Here is a 22,465-nt window from a genome sequence, read left to right on the forward strand (position 1 = left end):
ATGTATACATTTTTTAAATCTCTTATTTTTGGGGGAAAAAAGATGTTATGAAATATAAAAATAAGTATAACCTAAGAAAAAAAAATCACAAATAAACAATTATAAAATAGATTATTATAATTATAACATATCGCATATTTTCTATATGCATTTTTAAAGATTTAATATAAAAATATGTAAATTTTTATTTGAAAAGTAGCGTTTTTTAAGGAATACATTTTAATTATTATCAGAATTTTTGACGCTAATGAAGTCACTTTCGATAGATATCGCAAACAAGGTCAATGTTTCTGTGCTTGTTCTGCTGTTATCGTTAACATGTCAACTATACCGTGCGTTTAGCAATAACGGTGACTCGTATCCAGGAAAAAATACTTTGCTCGGTTTATTTCCCGGCAGCCGCTTGACCGTTGCGATGTGTGCGTGAGTGCCACATTATGACATCATGCAGGAATGTGTGGATCGTGGGATGTGACTCATGCGATACCAAGTCGCTTCGCTCTTTTGGCGGTAACGCTTCGGTTCGAAGCGATCTTTCGTCGCGCTAAGATCTCGCAATTAATCCGGCTGTACTCCTGAATACTAGCAATTGCAGTGATAAGCATTTCGCGCCGTAAAGCATCAGCAAGCACAAGTGTTGGGACACTAAAAAGTTATCTTGTGGCCTTAATCTGTAATTTGTCAATCGGTAATTAGTTTCCTGGTTACGTAAAATTTCTCGCCGTTTGTGTATGATTTTCTGATAGTGTCGTGATTTTGAAAAGTATGTGTACGTGTGTATATATACGTGTGCGACTCATTACGTAAGTGGTAAATTTAGGCCGCGATACTTATCAACGCTTGTGTGCCTCTTTTCATATTAGTACGTGTGATTGAAGTTGTTGAGAAGATGAAAGTTTAAGTCTGCGACTCTTAATTGCGGTGGGAAAAGAGCGAGTTTTTCGCGTCTACGCGGGCACACATAATACGCAGCATTTTGATGCGTATTATACTGTTTCATGTTGTATTAGTCATGACCTCCAAGAATTCTCCTAGAAAAGCGGATTAATGAACTTGTCGACTGCTCGGCACCAAAGTCGCCTGCGAGAGATAACGCTTTATTATATGACACTTGTATATGACAATTTATTAAATATCACTAATGGAGAACAAATTTAGGTAAAATGTGAATATATAAACATTTTTGATTTGCATATATATATATATGTTCACATTATGCAGATATTTTACGTAAAATATTTAGCTGATTTGTTCGTGAAAACGCGAAAGAATGTGAGTTGTTACGTTTATTGTTATTGATATATCAAATCGTACGTGCAAAAAAAAATACTAATAATCATAACGTGAGTTTAATAAGAAATTATCTTTTTTTTATTCTAATTAATCGCTATAAATTGTTTTGACAATTATAATTAAAAAAATACGAAGACACAGTTACTATTAACTACATGAATACAATCAAGTTTGTTTCGACACGTCACGTCCGCATCGTGAATATATTTCAGCAAGGCAGGTCATGTCCGTCAAATGTCGACAATCGATGAAAGTCTCGGTAAGAGGAGCTCTTTCCGGCGCTTCTAATCGTAATAGTCATGCAATTAGTTTCAGTATTTTTAATTTATAAAGAGATCTTTTTTTGTGAATTTGACAAAACTCCATTGCATATCTCTTTTCGAGTACGTTTATGTAAAACGGTCGATCAGAAAAAGTCGATTACCATATTAATATCGGGAATTATCAAGTAATTATCATGAAAAACAATAATGATAATAAAAAATTAGAGATTTAATAATAAATATTTCGGATTGAACTATATAAAATACTTTGATAAAAATTAGCTCAATAAAAATAATTACTTTCGTTAAGTAATTATTTCGAAGTTTTGTATTCTCTTGGAATATTATCGGAATATATCTATAAAAATAAATATTTTTAGCAATTTCGCGTTGCGTCTCGGTATCAATAATAAAGGCACAAGATGAATGATCGAACACTGGTGGCCAGATAATAGAAAAGCAAGGTCAGAGAGATTTTACCTCACCACTAACAAGTGCAGCAAGTGTCGCGTTTCGGTCCGGGGTCCCAGAGAATGATAGTCCCATCTCTGAGGTCATCTTGCCACTGTTACTAACACGCTGGGCCGTTGCACCAACACGACCATTACAGTCTCGCTCTCGGCTTCGTTCTGTCTTTTTTTCTCTTCACGGGTTCCTCCTGCGCGCTTTCTCTCGCGTGTATTATTGTCAGACGGGAGTGTGTGCGGGTGGCGAGGATCGAGGTCCGTCTTCGCCTCCTCCCCGCCACCTTTTATGCCGCCACCACTACTGCTACCATCACGACCACCTCCTCCTCGTGGACCTAACACGTTCGAATTAGTCGTCTCGTTAACCAGACTTGTGACACACCGAGAAGTCCAGTGCATACATATCGCTTGACCGATTTACTATAAGCGACACGAAATCGTGAGCAAGTCCGAAAGTGCGTGTGATTCCAAGCGCGTGTGTGATCTTCAACATCTCCTTTGCCTTTATGGTGTATAATAGCCGCATGGAAGAGTTCACGATTCGAAACTTCGACATCGTTGACATAATGGATTGTCATGCGTCGATTATGCCGGTCGACGACCATCAGATGGCCTTGAGCAAGTCAGTCGACCTGATCGCAGTCGATTTCTAGTGAATTAAGCCATATACCTGTTGACGTTTACAACCTGAGGCATCAATCTGGAGCAGAGTTTGCGCACTTTATCACGTATATCAAATACGAGTTGAAGAGAACAGCGAACTGAAGCGAACTGAAGTCTCTAACGCGCGTTCCGAGGCGGAAGATACCATCGACGACCAGTCGGGTGATTAACTTCGAGCACGTTCGTTGCCGTGAATTTCTAGACGACGAAGTTTTAGTTGGAATCCCGAAACTTGTTTGGAATTCGTCGCCGCTCCAGAAGCGGCGCGGTGCTCACGTGCTCGCGTAAGGCGGTGGGAGACGATCGTGATCGCTCGTGATCGAACAGCCCGATCGTTTCTTCAGTATTGTGTCGATCGATCAGACAGGTGGATCGTGCACGCGAAGCGTACCATCATCGGGCAGGAAGCCGTTGCTGGACGATCGTTCGTTCGTCGGTTCGTCAAAGTGAGAGGATTCTCCAAGGGGCGTATGTGCTTTAAAGAGACTGAGAAAGGGACGCGTGTTGAGGTTCATTTGGTGCGAAAGAGAAAGACAGAGAGAAAGAGAAAGACGACGTTGAGGGACGAGGAATGGACATCAAGCAGCGTCTGAAATAGGGGGACAGTCTTGTGTCTGTGGTATGTACCTTCTGTGTATGTGTATATCCGAGCCGCGTGTATTTGTATATGTGTCCGCTGTCATGCCGCGTGCACTCCGCAGAACATTATGTGTCCAAAGTTCCTGGCGTGCCTCGCAAGAAGCGCGATACTTGTTGCTCGTTACGTTGCTTGATGTTATAATAGTATGTTCTCGACAATTACGTCACGAAAGTCCGGTCGAGAAGAAAATTTTAAAGCCAATTTACAGAATCAACAAAGTTTTTTTTCTTAGTTTGTATCTCTGTTGAGATATCGGGTTGTTTATTACGATGAATAGAATATATAATATGTACAGTCTAAAAATTTGATTTTCCTTACTTAAAGAACGTATAATAGTTATACACTGTGATATTTAACATTTGTATAACAATATTACCTTATCGGAACTACATATCTCTTTATTTTTAATGTAACAATTTTTTGAATAAGTGTGATCTTTAATTTCACTTGATTTCACTCTGATTGCTTCAATTCTATTTAAAGATCCGAATGCAAACAATCATCTGTGCTCCCTATATGGAACGTATGTGTATACAAAAAAAGAGAAAGGTAGACAAAGAAATCTTTACATGGTGAAATAGATATGCTCATTTAGCTTATTGATCTTGAAAAGAATTTAATACATGTATTAAAAACATATACTTACACATTTGAATTTAATAAAATTGTATATATTTAGCTGTTAGCACACAAATCAAGGGATTTTCGCTGAGTGTTATTCGCCTCGTTTATTTTAAGCTCGCGATTCTGTTATTCTTGGGCGGCATTCTATCTTTAGGTTTTGGCACATGTCTTGCTATAAGTGTTACGTTATAATACTAACTTACGAGTATTAGATACATGTGATATTGAGAACAAACGCAACAGAAATTATGTCACAGCAGAAATATGATCCGTTTTATTTTTCACTAATTTATCCATTATATGTATTTATAATCATGATAAAAATTCCAGGGTACGCTATATTTTGGTAAAACAATATAATTTTGCATGTTTTCACGGTTGAGGAAAAATATTTTACCAGTCATATATGTGTGGTAACCATTATTGTTTTAAAATTCTGCTTTTTCATTGCTTAATGAATACGATGTAAAATAATGCTGCCGTATAGGATGTGTATAAAAACAAAAGTTAGACGCGTCGCATGAATAAAGCGAGTCTCGCGCTACTGTTATCTACATAAAACCATGACAGAGGTTGAGCTAATAAACTTTGATCGATAAATCTCTGGCTAAAATATTTGAGATAATGATTCAATACATTTTGAAACAATATGAAATATATAGAGATGGAAACACGACGTGTTTTGGTTTTATATCTATTTGCTATTTAATAAAAATAGTCTAATAAAAAAAAAAAAAAGAAAAAATTTGCATGTCATATTTAAACGATAAAATGTTTTGGATTGCCTATTCTCGCAAAATTTCCATCATGAATAATTGAATAGGGCGATATGAGGACGGAAACTATTAAAGGTTCCCAGTCAAATCCATATTAATCGCGGGCATCATTCTCATTCGGCTCTCGTCCACTTTAGCATTAACATTTCCTATAATGGAGGTCTTCCACGAAACGATTTTGCGCATTACATTCGTCTCAATGCCAATAGCATTGAATGCAGTAATACGTTGGCTGAAAGGTTCGAACAGTTAATTAGCGATTACCGTATAATCGGCGGTTAACACTCTGGGAACCGATATGGCAATCACTCGTGAGGCACGCCTCTTGTTTGATGTAGATAATGATTATCTTCGAAAAATAATCCGTATAGTAAACCAGACAAAGAATCTCGGAATTTGACAGATGCTCACGCGTATATATATGTTATATAAATAATAATTGTAAGATATTAATATATTTGTTATATAATTAAATATTTTTATAATTAATTTAATTTTAAGATATTACATATTTTATACTCGAAAATATCTTTAAGTTTTTAATAATTTGAAAAAAAAACGTACATAAATTAGATATATTTTTACACATTTATTATACATATATGTATATATAAAGCATGATGAATATAAGCTTAATGAATACAAATTATCGACTAAAGCATAAAAACGTGCATTATAAATATATGGAATTATGAAAATTAATATTTTCTATTATAATTCCAACGAAGAATTCTCGCATTATATTCTGATCATATGCAAGGTCAGCAATTATCTAGCTATCGCTTACGTAGATCACTGGTTCTATTGCGCGAGTAACGATTTCACAAGAGTTGTAATTCATCTAAGAATTTGTCGCACCTACGGCCAATTGAGTATAATTGATCATAAATTTTATTTAACTTAAATGATTATACTCTATGGTGTAAGGCAATAGTGCACATTATCGTTGCTCGACATTTGTGTAGCTTATAATCACGAGGATAATAGGAATATTAGGGAGTTACTTAATAAGATAAATAGACTGCTGGCGAATAATACTGCTAAAAACTAGATGAAAGCCGAAGTAATTTATGGATGATGACGTGACATTTTTACGGTTTGTAGAATTTCAAACAGTGCTAAAAAAATCTTTCTTTACCAAAGTTTATTCCAATATAAACATTGACATGACGAAAAAATGCAGCGTTAAAAATTCATGAGAAATTAAAACCGGTTTCTAGTAAATGCTATAAAATTGTAATATATGCCGTCTTAGCATTTTTTTGGTGAATACTATTTGTAATCTGCCAGTATTTATGTAGGCGGAAATTTGGTTGTTACAATGCTTTATCTGACGATTTGTGCGGTATAAAACTGAGTTTATTGCAAATTTTAATAATTCCTCCGATCGATCTAGTAGCGTGCAGACAGATTCAAAAAATGTAACGGCGCATCATTTACGAGCCGCTTAACGGTTATACATTTTTAATATCCACTGAAATCCGGCTTCTCCTCCTTTTCTTTACGTAATCCCGGAACTCGCGCGGCACACGCACTTATTTACGCAAGAATTACTTTAATGTTTATAGTCTACGAGAATTGTAGCATTGCACAGATTGTCCTCCTGCTTTAATAAAAAATCTTGATGACGAAAAAGAGAATTAAATGAATAGACATTACACACTTTTCTATTAGAGATTAACTATCATGATTGAGACACAAGAATTTTACGTGCATTGAAATGTTGCGAGATATAAACGAAGAAAGAACTAATTTTCTAGTCGCTTATATTCTCAAATTTTGCAATCGTTTATTATCCAATAGTAATAATAAACATTTTAATCGTTATGTTTATCTTGGAGTAATGTAATAATTTAAGTGGTTCAAGAACAGTTTTAAAAAACTTTTAAGAATACAATTGTCAAGGTTAACTAGTCATATTTTGCCAATCGTAACAATTTTCGTATACTTTTAAACTTTTGTTTAAAACAAGAATTTAAAAGAATATTTATTGATATTCCCAATTGTCTTGATAATATTTAGCCGTTACACTTTTCGTGAAACTGAATAGATACCAGTCAAATGAATTTTTTAGGCGGTACCTAAAAAGAATGAATAGCGAAAGCTGGAAAGATGAGGATTTTTATGTAATAATTTGTATATATGAACTTGAATAACTACCTACATGTGACTGTGAACTATCTATATGTGTATGTGTGACTGAAGAGCAGCAGCGGTAAGCAGACGACGCCCTTCGTGATGGAGTTTTAATTAAAATTACGTACGTTTGCTTCTCGTAACGTGTATACGTTACTCTCTCCCCTTCTTCTCGCTTCTATTTAATATTTTTATGAGCTTTTCATTATGGACGCGCGTGTATACCTGAGTGTATCTTGAGCATGCTTGTACGCGCATCTCCTGGGCAAATCTATTTCGTAATCTCGAAAGAGCACAAGACATTTTTGAATGAACACTCGTGATGACGAGTTAAATTGGTTCTTTTTTTTCTCTTATATCCTACTGGTGTGAATCCTCATTTGCGAAATTTGTATGAAAAAATTTCGTAATCTCACGCGGGACGTCAATTGTTGCGAACAACGATATATTTTTGAAGGGCTTACAACGCAGACCTGTAACAAGCACCTTTTTTACGCAAGATATGTGTGGGGCCGTGATAAATGAGCGAAGAACCGTAGAAAGGAACGAGAAAAGGGGGAAATTGGGAAATTATTCGCACTTATGTGATGTGAAGGAATGCAATGTCGGAGTGCGCGCGCTTGAGAGGAAATTACGAAAAGAGCCACGTTGAATATCTTTTCACTGCACAGAAAGAGAGTATAGTAAAAGAGTACTCGCAAAAATGCTACTATTTTTCCTCCACGCAATTTGGAAAATTTTATTATCGATAGCATTGATTTATCGTTAATTAGATTTGGGAATAAGCGTAAAGTTTAATTTTTTATTTTGACATTTAGAGAGTTTTTAATTAATATTATTATTTTTTATCGATACTCTTATATCGTTAGTTGCATGAAAAACAATATAGTTATTCACAGATTTAAAATCACAAATTCGAAACTATAAAATTTATTGCTGAAAGCAATAAAGTGTTTAAAGATTATATTGCAAGATAATCTTAATTGCCTTAGCTCTAGGGGCTAATTCTCGTCGAAGTATTAAGCAATGAGGAATCTACAATGAATATTCAACATATTTGTAAATCCGTTGGTTTGTGCTGCATATGTATTATGAGTACTCATGGCAAATGATAGTTAATATGCGTTTGAAGAGTGTCGAAACTTCAGAATGGAAGAGCGGCCAGTAATCGTTGTAAACTTTGAAGTACATCAATTCGATTCTAGATTTTCGCAGAAATCTCAAAAACCGCAGTGATATGATATGATGTTTGTACGATCCATAATTTTACGAAATTTTAATGACAAATTCTTTGACGAAAATGAGAGAACGATACAACGTTCAAATATTTCATATAACTATAAAAATATGCAAATTATGAAAAGCAAGCAGACAATTTTTTTCTTTATATTTCAATTCCGATTAAATATGTAATTTAAAACTTATATTTAAGAATTATGTATAAAATTGTACATGTGTAATGATATCAGAATGTGGAAAAGAGAAAAGCGATAGTAATCTACCGGCATGCCGATAGGTTTGTTAAAGGGCTCCGTCACGGCTGAACGGCCGCGTACTTTGCGCCGCTTGCGGAACGTCTACGGTCAGACCGCATGCGGGATGGGAACTGGTAGCGACTGCGGGGGTGGAGATCGTCTCGAGGACGGTGAAGTCGCCTTTCGGCTTTCCGGCGACCGGGATCGCGACAGGGACGAGAAGTCCCTTAGCATAATGAGTCCCTTCGACGAGCAGGAGGAATGGGCGAAGATCTCGGAGATTATGGCATCGTTCGGAACTGGTCTTGTGCGAGAATCGGTGTTCGTCAGTGAGCTCGAGAAAGAGTTTCAAACGAGGCTAGGTAATCTTACCGCCGTGCGCGATGTTTTTCATTCCGTCGGCGATGATATCGAATGAACAACTTCTCAATCGTAGATCAATTTGCATAATTTATAGTGAATTTTGAAGAAATTATCCGCGTATTAAAATAATGTTTTACTCTTTACCTTACATTAAGTTATATATTTTTTTCTTACATGTCGCGTATTTTAATGTTTTATTAAAGTTGATATTTCGGCAAATTCTTGATAAAAAAATATTCTTTTATTTTGTATATCTTAGGTTTAAATTCAGACATTAGCAGCAGTCCTATCGTTTCCACATCCGTGGGTCAATGGCTGTCCAGTTTAAGTCTGGCGGATTACGAGTCTCTTTTTATCAACTATGGCTTCGACGATCTCGAGTTCATAGTAAGTAGAATCGCATGCGTTTCACGTACTGTGATTGCATCGCGAAACATGCGGAAAATCGTTTAATCGCGTGGTTGCAGAACGGGGTGTTGGACGAGTCGGATTTGCGCGACATGGGGATCAACAGCGATCAAGAACGGGCGATGATCATGGACTCGGTCGGATTGCTGAATAAACGAGTGGAAAAGCGTAGCGGCAGTCACGGCCAATCGGTAGAGGAGTGGCTGAAAAGCATCCACCTGGAAAATTATACGGAGACGTTTAGAAAGCATTTGTACACTGACATGGATCGGGTCAAACGAATCTGGGAGGTCGAGCTGGCAGCAGTCCTGGAGATCCAGAAGCCGGCGCATCGCAAACGCATCCTTGCATCCGTGAATGGCCCGAATAGTGCTCGCGCGGAAACTCGAAATGGCACGGGAACGAACTTGGAAGACTTGAATAAGGATCTTAATACATTGGTAAGTTACAGTTAAATTGCTTCTATTATTTTGATATAATATTAATTTAATTGTGTAAATGAAGTTTAAATCCATCCTCGAGAGATATATATATATATCAATCTTCTATATAAATAATTATAGAGAAATTAATGGGATCTAAATATATATATATATCATATATATAAAAGCTCATTACGCTTATTAATTAAGAGAAACATCTAAAAATAAGATTAAAAAATTGTTGATAAATTATATGGTTTGAAATATTCATCATATCGTAAATCGAAATATAGAAAGAATCGATAGATAATGCGTTCAACGAGGGTGTCTGACAAGAGCGAATACTTCGCCGGCGAGGGTAGATTGCAGCAGCAATCGAGGACTGGGGATGGTGTGGCAAACCTGATCGTTCCCGACGCATTTTGTTCGCTCGATCGCGTTATAATCTAAATATCGTGGCTAATTGGAGACTAGGTATTGTGATGCACGCGCGTATGTGTGCTCTCTCTTTCGGCGATGATTATTCGAGCGCCACTCGATGCTTTTTGTTCGGATGCCTCCACCGTGTTAGGCGTCGATAAGTACATCGCATTGCTCGCCCGTATCTCCCCGCTCGTGTTCTCTTAATTAGCTCATTAAATCCCGTAAACGTCTCCGGCGACCGGATTCATTCGGCTCGCATCATTCTCGCGCTCGATAATCCCGACAAATTGGTCTCTTCTGCCCTTTCAGCTGGCCTCTTCCTCCCTTGATTTTTCGCAGCTATCGAATTCAACGAACCGTAGTTTGACTCCGGCATTCTCGCTGGTAACGCCCGCGGATTTTCGTTGTAGTCCATACGCTCTCCAACGTTCGAATTTTATCCGTTCTCTCTCGAGTTTTCATTTCATCTCTCTTTCGGCCGAGTCTTCTGCAATTTGTCGCAATGGCAATACCCGGAATTATATTCAGAAGCCAGATGGAGCGAACGGTACGGATTGTAATCCGAATTCGAGTGTCGCGCCTATCCGGTTCGAATCCAATTTATTTGCAATATCTGAAATATCGTGATATCGATGCTACACGATGCAGTGTTCTAGCATAGCTGGTAAAAAGTTTCTTTTTAGTGTAACATGAATGCGGTTTACAACGCAATGCGTTCACAAGGGTAATTGCACGCCGCACAAAGTAAATTCGGGACGAATTCGACTTGGTAATATGCCGTATAAAAGAATGGTGCAATTTTTTTTTTTTTTACATTGTACATGCCCCGGCATTTCGTTAAAATCGGTTAGTTCAACAGATTCTTGTCACTATAAAGCTATAAAAAAATATCTGTTAGAGAAATTGCAACCTCGGGGCAGACATGGCAGTTTCTATTTGGAATTGTACAGAAATTGGAATTTATCTGTAAGAGTGTATGAAAACAACTTTGTTTTGGTATGCAATTTTATGCGATGATTGAAGAGAAAGTAAATTTGGACAATTTAAATATTTTCCGTGATAATAAAAAGATTTTCAAGGCTAATATACATCCGCAATTTTAAAGAGCACAAAGGATTTTATTATTATTTATTACACAATTACTACGTATTATATAATACTTAAGGCATTAAAGATTATGTATTTTGCGAACGAACGGCCTGAACCGCACATTTTCCTGATTTATTCGGGATTGCCGGTTGGATAATCCGCTGGGTGATGCGTGGCAGCTTTCAAATCTTGGTCGCGCTGTTATTTCCGTAGAAGACGAATATACAGCAGCTGAAGGAGGAGATACGGGAGAAATTGCCGGAAGCAACGGTAGACGGTAATGGTGGCACGTCGATAACCGGCGGAACGAATTCGACGGCCACGGGTACATTAAGGCACCGTAAAAACAGGCCGGCGCCCCAGCCACCCCAACGACCTAGTTCGCATAATGGGGCGATCTCGGCGCCGGAACAGCTCGAGATCAGAGCTCCGTCCGAGCTGCTCTTTGGCGTGCCCTCCACCCTCAAGACGCAGTGGAGGCACCAACCGAAGGCTCTAGTCACCGGCTGCGTCACGTACGTCGCTAATGTAAGTGCCTCTGCTTTTATGTTGCTTATGTCTATTATCTCTCTTGTATCTTTGAAAAAAAAAAAAATACTTTGTTCTTTATTCTCTAAACGTACTGAGCAATAGTAGTAGACAGTTTTCAGTAGATATCAGATTGTTTAACTCTGTTAAAACGTTACTTTAAATCGCAAATTTTTTGCATTTATTGCATATGAAAAACTCTACACGAATTTTCTTGTCTTTCGAGATATAATTGTTTTATATATCGTAAATTCTACGCGGATTATGCATATAAGGTATTTTACTTAAAAAATATGTTATGTGTGTGTGTGTGTGGGGGGTAAAATAAGGATTACTATTGATATTAGAAAAAAGATGTTATAAGCTTATAGGTTTTACTTAAAAAATATGTTATGTGTGTGTGTGTGGGGGGTAAAATAAGGATTACTATTGATATTAGAAAAAAGATGTTATAAGCTTATAGCATAAGTTAATTATTGTATAATTATACTATTTTATCATAATTTTGTCTGTTGTCTTCTTCCGTTGATTGTGTGTGACAAGTGCATTATAACATTCGTTAAATCGCTTTCAAGGCCGACGCTGTGATTATAGTTAATTCGTGAAATACGATAATAAGCTTCATGCAGAAAATTGCTCTGTCTGTATTAATTTCTCGGAATATTCCTATTCAAGAGAATCCATTTGTATTCAGAATTGTTCAACGAATAGTAATTACAAAATTTATGGTTATTCTTACAAAGTTTAAAAATCTTTTTAAAATTTTTTGCTGTCGGTTTTTAGAAAAAAGTTCTTTCTATTTCTAAATAATATAGTATCTGGGCTCCACCGTCGTCAAGGAATTACGTGGTACCGAGTCGACGAAAAAATCGATACAGAAGCTGAAGAAGACATTTCGAGAACCGAGAGTCACCCTTGACATTATGCTGGCGATTTCTTATCGTGGTGTTCGTTTTCTCAACACGTTGACTAACGTAAGAATTTTTTTTCTCTCTGACGGAAAATGATAAGCGTATAAGATGAGAAAATTTAAAAATGTAACTTTTTTTATGACTAATACGACAGGAGCCAATTTGCGAGCATGAAATTCGCAATATTCATTGCGCTTGTCAGGATGCTGACGATCTTACTCACTTTGCGTACATCACAAAGGATCACGCCAGTAGCACACACTTCTGTCATGTATTTTGCGTCCCAACAATGGTAAATATCTATTTTAGAGAGTTGTAGGAAAAATTGCTTTAATTTTTTATACTACATATTTATTGTTTTATTATTTAATTTATTGCGAATACGTACGGAGCGCAACTATTCGGTTACAGGATCAAGCGACTGAGGTCATATTGACTTTGGGTCAAGCTTTCGAGGTAGCTTATCAGATGGCATTAAAGGACAAGATCGGTGGCCACGCGATTCGATCTCAATCTGCCAATCAACTAACAACGCTCGCCGGATCGTCGAAGTCGACGACCAAAATGTCCGTGTCTCCCGATTCCGCATCCGATCCCATCAGTCGAGACACGGATCATACTGCGGCTCTCAATTCCACGGCGTGCGCGAATCCCAAGATGAAATCGCGATCAAAGTCCATACCGAATCCAAATCTCCATACCATTAATCCAAATCCAACGCAGGACAGTAACTCCAATTCCAGTTCCAGCTCGACGACCACCGCGAACTGCAATCCAAGCTCGAATTCTACCTCGAGCCCCAGCACGAACTCGATCACCAGCTCTAACTCGAACAGTACCACTAATCAGACCACTAAGCTCTTGGTCACTCATGGCCGTTCTCATTCCGTCAACGACATCAAGGTAAACGGTAATCAATTGAAGTTAGCACCAGCGCCGGTAGACGATATTGGTATCGGAGTGAAGGATATGAAGCCCGGTTCTAGAGCTCCGATCGCGCTTTCCGAGGAGCTCTAAGTCGTATCTCGGGTTGAAATGCGTCGCGATAGCGTAATCGCGTAGCATTCGATGTGACGGGAATACGTCGCTTTCGCTTCGACATATATGGCAGAAAAATCTTCTATATCTAAATTCCTATTCAAGATGGAATTGCATATACAATTGAAATGACTGTCATAATGACTTTTTGACTCTTCAATTTAGCAGCATATTCAATGACATTTACGATGAACGTGTGAGACAATTACAGTTTGTTATTATTCGCAAAATTCGCGTAAGCATTTAAAGCAAAGTATCCTTTATATAGGTACGCGACTCGCGAGATTTTGAGATTAATAACGATTGCAAAAAATGCGAACGATGTTCTCTTGATCGATTCCTGGTATTATACGATTAGCAACTAGTATGGTTCCTTAACGCGTAAGAAGAAATGTCTTTTATCATTTTTTATCCGACTGGATTTGATTCCGTCACTTCTCCAGTGACGTACATATGTATTTATGGTGGCATGTACACGCATATACATATTCATCGCTGGAAGGGGAAATATTCAGTTATTATGGGATTTAACGAATGACATATATGGCCTCGAGAATGACGAAGGTAAGTAGAAATGCCGTCGCTATATTCTGCACCTTCAAATTGATATTCGACTGATTTTACAACAGTGACACTGTGATCTTGAATGCGAGATGTGCATTGGCCAAAGTGATTCATCGAGGCAACTAATTGATCGTTCGTCGCACATACTTCCGGCGGACGATGAAACGCATTAGACCTTTCTTCCTTACGACGCGTCGTTATAGTAAGCAGTATTATTATGTCACGATTTAATGGTAAAAAGAATGAGCGTAAATACGCTTGCCACGATATTATCTAGCGAGGCGAAAAATCGCTATAATAATGGATGTGCAATTCTTAATGTGCAGCTTTAATCTGTCGCGATTACGCTCGGTGGTTCGTAGGTATCCGATTTTTATCCGATGTATGAATCGATCGTTTTATTTATCTCGAAAATGCTATTCGCAGTTCGTTGATATTTGTTAGCGAACCGCAGAAAAGGTAAAGATGCGAAGGAAAAAGTGCGACGTGCTAACACATATGCTCAATATCGATCCCTCGTTAAACGTAAACGGTGACCAACGAATCCGTTCCGTACTCCCCCCGTGTTCTCTCCGTGATTTTCTCATTCCTCGATCCCAAGTTCCGATTTCCAGTTACAATCGTTTCATTCTTCAAGACTGAGGGTCCTCATCTCGTTTTATATTTCGTGTTTTTAGTGTGATTTACACAATGTAGAAGAAAAATTAAATCGGAAGGAGAAGGATTTTAATATATTTATTCGGCGAAGCTCGTGTAAGCACAGGAAATATATGCGAGCGTAACATCAAATATCTATCGACTATTTGATACTCGAATGTTACTCGTCGAAAAACAAGAAACGAGGAAAACGCTCTTACTATTAGATGTATCGCAATTAATCGCGATTAAAAATGTCATCTATATATATACGTCACTTCTAGTTAGCAAAAAGCATAATTAACTGACTTTCTCTTCTCTCTCTTCACCTATGATACAATTAAAATTATATAATCTAGAAAAGATAGAGAATCGATAGAGTCGAAACTAGTTGACTAAGTTTACCGGTTTGCTCGAATCCGATAATATGACATTATATTGGTAACGTTGTGCGTAACACGGATATTGTTCCGTCTTTACAACGTGCGGGCCTAAAAAACTGGGTAATTATCTTACAAGATCTATTTAACTATATATCCCATGCATTCAACTGCATATATATATAACGAAAAGAAGCTACAGCGAAAAATGAAATTTTATATAGACTTATAATCAGAAACGCCCTCTTTTTTTGTTTGTTTCTTTCATCTAAACCAAAGAAATATAAATATGCATAGATACATATTTATATATTTGTGAAAGATACTATGTGAAAGACAGAAAGACAGATAATAACGGATGTAATTTAAGGACGATCGAGAGCCGTCAGAGAGGGAAAGAAAACGACAAACTGCCAAAACGATACACCATCATCACCTCGATAGCTATACGCACACTTTGTCACGTTTACAACATAATTCATTATACGTTAACAATTAAGGTATATACAAGGTAAATGTGGACATCGACGATATGGAATTTCCTTTTTTCGCGAAACATAATTAAGTATTCTACGCATTTGATGTATTCATGTAGCAGCTATGTTTAGTGAGTAGTGTCGGTAGGGAGCATGTTATATCGATGTGTCGATAGGTACCATTTAACGATATACTGTATAAGAAACAAGGAGGAGAAGCAGGTACGTAGCATGTAAATTGCCATTAATGATCGCGCGATAATTTTTCCGCAACAGCGAACGAATTCAATCGATTTGTTCGTGTGTGAATTCGCGCAATGCAATTAATAGTGCCAATGCGCGAGCCTGTCGCGTACATTCTCAATTCGATCTCACTCTGTTTGTCTTCCGGCAAAATATTTCGTAAGAGGAGGAAAATATAATAATAGAGTAAATATATCTAATAATCTTTTCCTCTGCTCACTTTTTTTAGGTACAATATACATTGACAAGTGCACGTTTTCCTAAGAGAATAAACCGCCGATCAATACTAATAAATAAAATAAGAAATATTAATAGAAATATAAAACATATTAATGCCGCGTGAATTATCATATAATATAGAATATTACAAAACTCGTATTATACATATTTGTGAATGACGGATTATTCTGTCTTATTTATTTATTTTTTTTTTATTTATACACGGAAGGCAAACTCGTCGAGACTTTGAGATCGATATTGATTTCTTTCGGTATCGAGATGGATTTTAAGAAACGTAAAATGCAAATATCTCGCACAAAAAGAAAAGATTGATTCTCGGACCAAGCAAGAACAAGCAAGAACATTTTGCTCGTTACAGATTATCGTTAGAATATTAGAAGCAGTGCATCTCTCGCCACTGCGCATTTTCATAAAGGCATGGAGTTTAACCTTGTGCCCATTGGTACCGATAGCGGTATAAAAACTTTGTGCTGTCGATATTATATAGTACGATTTTTAGAATATATGTACATATATACATATAGGTAATTATACACGGACCACCGCGAATCAGTTTCTTCCATTAATACCAAAGAAATTGTGAGTGATCATTTGTATCATTGTGATTTGTATATTTGATGATTATCGTAGCATATAGCAATGTTCTTTAATATGATTTATTGTTAGATAATATTTTTATGATTTGTAACTTGCATATCAAGTTTTGTTGCACATAATTTTAGCAGAATTGACTCTATAATGATTAGTAATAGCGCCATTTTTAAAGCTCATACATACTCTAATTTTATATGGATGTGGTATTGTATATAATTACATAATCGAATGTATTTATCGCATGCATGTCAATAAACGTGAGAATTTTGTTTGCTTTACGTCAATCAAATTTGCATAGCAAATGCATTTTGACGCGTCGTCGGTTAACTCTACAAAGGTCCTGCAACAGTGCAATTCGCTGAAATGTATTTAGATTTCTCTCTCACTCTGAATATAGAGATCTAGATATAAATAGCATCACATAGAGAACGACATTTTAACAATTATATATCATGACTTATATCGTTATTTATGAACTTATTATTTCTGTATATTTTTTGTTAATCACCGAACGCTGACAATAAAACATGATTTTTTTTTGTTATATAACGTTGTTATTTTATAAATGTGTATATGTAATAAGACCGATTCTCTCTAAAAACGAATATACAACACGGTTTCGACAATAGCGGTTTAATTCTATACACATAAATGTGCATCGTTGTAAACTGATTCCGGTGGTAGCGTATCCGCAGTCCTTTGTGTGGTTGTTGAAAAAAAAAAAATCTGTGTACAGTTGTCGATATTACCTTCGTTTCGGTCGCGAGCGTGAATTCGTGCGCTTTTAAGGCCGTAGTTGGGTGCATTTCGCGGATCGTTACACACGAAATGCAACTGTTCCTGATTTTCGCGCAACCAGGGATATTAAAGCCGGGAGTTAATATTTCGGAGCACGAATTTCCGTACTTTTTAATATACGAAATCTACGTCGATCTAGTCCTGGAAAGTTATTAATTCTGAAAAATATGATGTATTCCCCGGCATTAACCGCGTACCTGCGCCAGTAAGAGTTCGTGAAGCGAAATGAATGTATAGGATAATACGCGCACACACACAAGAGATGTGGTTCAGCAAAAGAGAGCGGCATTTCACGAGATACACGCGCATATACATACATACATAAATAGATGTTTTCACATTTTTCGCAAAAGCTAATTTTCTTTGTTCTTTGGTCGTTTACCGTTTGTGTAACGGCTAGCTGGAAGCTGAACTTTAATTCCGCATAGTCGACGGCGCGTTATCGAGGGAGGGTACGCCGTTAATAATTAACTAACAGTAATTGTGTACGTATGCACTCGCGTCTGGCGCTTTGTATCAAGCGCACAAATATCGATCGATCCAGGGAGATTGAAACAGATATAATTTTGATAAGTTTATATTTAATAATTTTGACAATTTTATAGCTTGATTTAATCTTTGGTGTCGTCAATTTTTAAGAGAATCATATGTCATTGATTTCGCCTTCACACATTCAATCCCAGCAATATATCAATCTTCTACATTCTTAAGATATATGAAAAATAAAGACTCAAGGCGGAGGATTTAGCGCTTTTAAGAATCGTATTCATCTTTATTAATGTAACGTACTATTGTTCTTTAGCTGTTTGTTAGATATTTCATAAATATTTTCTTCGATTCTAATTCAAATCGTGATTACTCATACGTAGATTTACAATGTTAAATTCATCGGTAAAATCGGAGTTGTGAGCGTAGATTCGCCTCGAACGCAGTTATCGTTCTTGCAATAAAATTGGCAACAGATGCCAAGTTAATAATATTTTTCACTGCCGAAATAAATAAACAATTACATTTGCTAATACAATGTTAAAATTAGAAATTATTACTTTTGCAATAATAATTTAATTGACTATGACAATAGTTGTACTGCATTTTTAAATTGGTATCTTAAGGCTTATATATTCATCGCTTGCATAAAATAATAAAACACGTGATCTACCTATCTGTAATCACCTAGATCGTTGCACATGTACATGTCGAAAAAATTTTTTTTTAGTGTTATTCTCTCTATTAGTGCTAAGCTCTATACTCTGTAAAATTTACCATCTTTGATAGAATTTCTCATTAGAGGAATCAGGCATTTTGCAGCGATTTGTATCTTTTAAATATGTTCAAGATTGTATTAAAGGAATACCGAGACGGAATGAAACTGTATTTACTCGAAAGCCAATGGAATAATTGGACCACAGAGGAACAAAATATGGAAGATGAATCTTTACACATACGCATATGTAGAAGTGTATATAGCGGGAGTGAGAGTAAATGTAAAATAAGTGAACCAGAAACGATTTAAAAGTCGAAATGTCACGGCGCGAAATGCTACGATCGCTGGAACGGAAGAGTAGACAAATCTCTGGTATCGAATGGTCACGCTTTTTGGATCGAATGCTGTGCGGATGGGGCATTCGGAAAAAATTGGATATAACTTTGCTATGTATCTCACACACAAACATTCTCATAAATATTAGTTTTAGTTAATTGACAAATTTGAGTGACTTCTCTCTCCTTTTTTTCGCTCTCTTTGAACGCAGAATTTGAAAAAGATAGGATATCAGTAATTTTAGTTTTTAACTTAATTACTTTAATCAAATAATTTTTGTGGAAACAATCCATATTGTAGAGAGCAATTTATCAACACGTACATATATGGTACATTCGTTGAACTTAACGAATAACCATAATGCTTAAAAAAACGAAAAGACGATAAAGATAATAAATGGTTAACAACTATATAGATATATCGGATATAGTATGTATCTGTCGTAGAAACCGCGCGAACCAAAATCATTCATCTTGCATCCGCCACTTATTACGCGCCGTTGAAGGAAATAATAAACTTTTCACGTGTCATTAATCTAGCCTCACGCAATAGCGCTCATATATGATTATGTTGTAATCATATATGTAATTGTTATCATTTGCGAGATAAGATTTTGACAATAATGTGAGTTTGCAATAAAAATTAAAAAAAAAAAAAAAACATAATTATGATTACTTAATGATATCGAGTCGCTTAATTATATTTATGTCATTGTTAAAACAGTCGATTTCTATATAGCGTAATAAATTTTTTTTATTTTTGACATCTCTCTTCTTTATTGAAAAAAAATCGTTATCGTTTATTGTGGCTTCGCGATATAATTGACAGAAGAACGGTAGAAATGTGAGATAATAAAATAGAAGCTTGTGTGTGAGGTACCAAGGCGTGACCTAGGTTTATGAAAGCATACAATTTTGAAATGTGTGATTAGTGATTAATTATATATAAGTTTTGCGTCTATACCACAGAAAAATGCAAATAAATCTCGAAATATCTAATTTTAAATTAAATCAAATAAGGTCAAATGCATAATAATTACATTGTATTTCCACATCTCTTCCCTCATTATAGATGTCAAAACGCTTACGGTGCTCGATCTCGGGATATTTATTATTTGATGTGGCAGGGAACAGTGGCTTGATCATTGTATATTCTCAAGATTCACGATGGAGCAATAAAGCGGAGAGTGTACTCGCTAGTCGTAGAACCGTGCGATATGCGACGCCGACGACGTCGGTCCTCCTTGACGTCGATCCGACAAAGCCTTAGACTCTCAGATACTGGCGCGACAGAAGTGAATAGGATATTCGTCGGGAAAACTTCGCGCTATGAATATTTATGTATGCTTTACGATCTCGCGCGCGCACTCGGGAAGTCCGGCGAGTTGGCGACGAGTCGAGGACATAGGATTTGTGCGGTCGAGTGTAAGTACATACTCAAATATATAAAGAAAGATAGAGCGAGAGAGTGAGAGCGATAGAGCGAGAGAGAGAGAGAGAGAGAGAGAGAGAGAAAGAGAGAGAGTGAGAAAGAGAAAAAAGACATATAAACTGGCGGTGTCTTTTGAAATCAAAAGGAACAAATCCATATGGAGCTGTTGCCGAGGATGCCATATAATAAATGCGCTATTTTATACCGAGCAGCCTGATTAGATGCAAACTTCTTATATACGTTCTTGTATACATTATATTTATTATTGTTCATGTTTACTAGAATGATATATATATGAGACAGAGATTATTCCCTGGATATCTATAACGCCTTGAAGAAAATAAAACAGATACTTTGCGGGAGATCATTGATGATTTATTCGAGAGAGAACCTAGACAAATTCTTTTTCCTTAATCCTATTTTATCTACATTTTTGTATACACGCCTATTTAATTAAATTAGTTAATTCAAATATTGATTTATTCTATTATATCTTGCGCTAAATCTATTTGTCGTGTATTGAGAAAATTCATTTATGATTCTAACTAATTAATATAGAATGAAATTTATTCTTCTCTCTCGAAGAATATGTACAGCCGTGTTATAAGCGACCTCAACTTTTCCTAAGTGAAATTGGTATTGTTAGTCGTCGAATCGATAATGCAGCTTGTACTTTGTATAATTTCTTCTTTCCTCTTTCGACCAACGAAGCGGGTCCGCAAGGTAAGCAGGCAGTTCGGCAAAGATGCTAATTAACCAAGTTTCAGTCTTAACAAAGTTTTTCGATTAGCCAGTAAATTGTTATACGATGCGGGCCTCTCTTGCTGTGGCGGCGGGCAAGCTTGCCTATTATCTTCCCAAACAAACCTAAAATCGTACCGGTGAAACGCAGCAAAATAATGGAAAGCCTGGAAGTTTCGTCGTTAAAATTTGTCGAGAAAGTGCTGAGAATCAATTGGCAAGCCGACACGTTTTCAAGAAGTTAGTCCGCACAAGTCTTGACACCTGAGACTGCATGCGAAACTTTCCGTGGTTTTCAGTAGAAAACGCAATTACAAACCGCGTTGTAAAAACAAAACTTCGGAATTTTCTTGAAGTACAACAATTGTTTGAACTGAGCTTCAGAAATATTATATTGGAACGTTATTATTAAAGCGATGGAATATATACAATATGGCAAAAATCATTTTAAGACATTTTTGTATAGCTAATGTGAAATACGAAATATTTAACAAATATAGAATTAAAAAAGAAATACTAGACGAGATATTATTTAAAAAAAACGTATATCTCTCTTTTTTTGGAATATTTTTTTGAGAATATTTCCATGTCAGCATGGCAGTATAAAGAAGGTAAACTTTGTATTGTTGAAATAAGGAAAAATGGAGATACAATTTGCAGAATTTCGGTTTGACAAATCGTTTTGGTAACGAACTCGGCGCTATTATAACGCGTTCCATATCCTTGACTTTCGTCCCGTTTATTGCCGCGATCTGACACGTCTTTCTGGCTGTCGAAACCACCCCCGCCTTCTTAGGCAAGTCGAAACCACCCCTAGCTACGGGGCGGAACAAAAGAAATAAACGAACGCGCGGTGTGTGCGTGACGTTGTTATATATATAACGCAGGTGCGTGCAAACAAGCGCGTGACGGCTTCGACGCGCAAGTCGGTCGAGAGAATCCCAAAAACCTTGGATCCGCAAAGAACGACGTGCTTGGCAAGAGCAAATCGCCGATTTCAGTGACGAGTTCGTGCTCCGTCCCGTCGACAGGCCTATTCTTTCGACAAATCGTGCCTCTCCCCTTCTTTTTGTATCCCATATCTCTGCTTCTGCTTTTCTGAGAGCGATCCAATTTACTCGAGAAAATGTCATCTGCTCCTTGTTCCATCGATCATCTCGCCGTCTCGACCATGCAGAGATGTTGTGAACATCTTCGCTCGTATACTGCCGTTTTCATCATTAATTAGAAATCTTATTTTAATTGCCAAAATCAAATTTTGTACATTTTGTATTTTTTTTCTCTTGCACATTAAAAACTTTGA

General features: G+C 36.7%; 1 protein-coding gene and 1 long non-coding RNA gene across 4 annotated transcripts in view; one reads left to right on the forward strand and one right to left on the reverse strand.

The window, feature by feature from the left end:
• The window catches only part of LOC115239475, a 7,508-nt gene extending 2,381 nt beyond the window's left edge, over nucleotides 1–5,127 (reverse strand). Inside the window, exon 1 of the long non-coding RNA XR_003884632.1 lies at nucleotides 332–5,127. This is a non-coding gene — a long non-coding RNA (uncharacterized LOC115239475). The remainder of the gene's footprint in view (nucleotides 1–331) is intronic.
• The window catches only part of LOC115239459 (ankyrin repeat and SAM domain-containing protein 1A-like), a 46,930-nt gene extending 26,145 nt beyond the window's left edge, over nucleotides 1–20,785 (forward strand). For 2 of the 3 annotated variants that reach the window (XM_029813982.1, XM_029813995.1), the window contains 7 exons: nucleotides 8,379–8,699; nucleotides 8,960–9,087; nucleotides 9,168–9,548; nucleotides 11,256–11,570; nucleotides 12,386–12,544; nucleotides 12,636–12,773; nucleotides 12,893–20,785. In XM_029813982.1, coding sequence (XP_029669842.1) covers nucleotides 8,379–8,699; nucleotides 8,960–9,087; nucleotides 9,168–9,548; nucleotides 11,256–11,570; nucleotides 12,386–12,544; nucleotides 12,636–12,773; nucleotides 12,893–13,498 — 2,048 coding nt within the window. In that variant the 3' untranslated portion in view covers nucleotides 13,499–20,785. The remainder of the gene's footprint in view (nucleotides 1–8,378; nucleotides 8,700–8,959; nucleotides 9,088–9,167; nucleotides 9,549–11,255; nucleotides 11,571–12,385; nucleotides 12,545–12,635; nucleotides 12,774–12,892) is intronic. The other variant, XR_003884631.1, reaches the window with a different exon arrangement.
• Nucleotides 20,786–22,465: the final 1,680 nt, after the last annotated feature.

This window comes from Formica exsecta, unplaced genomic scaffold, assembly GCF_003651465.1.
Source record: "Formica exsecta isolate Colony F162 unplaced genomic scaffold, ASM365146v1 scaffold116, whole genome shotgun sequence".
Taxonomy (NCBI): Eukaryota; Metazoa; Arthropoda; class Insecta; order Hymenoptera; family Formicidae; genus Formica; species Formica exsecta.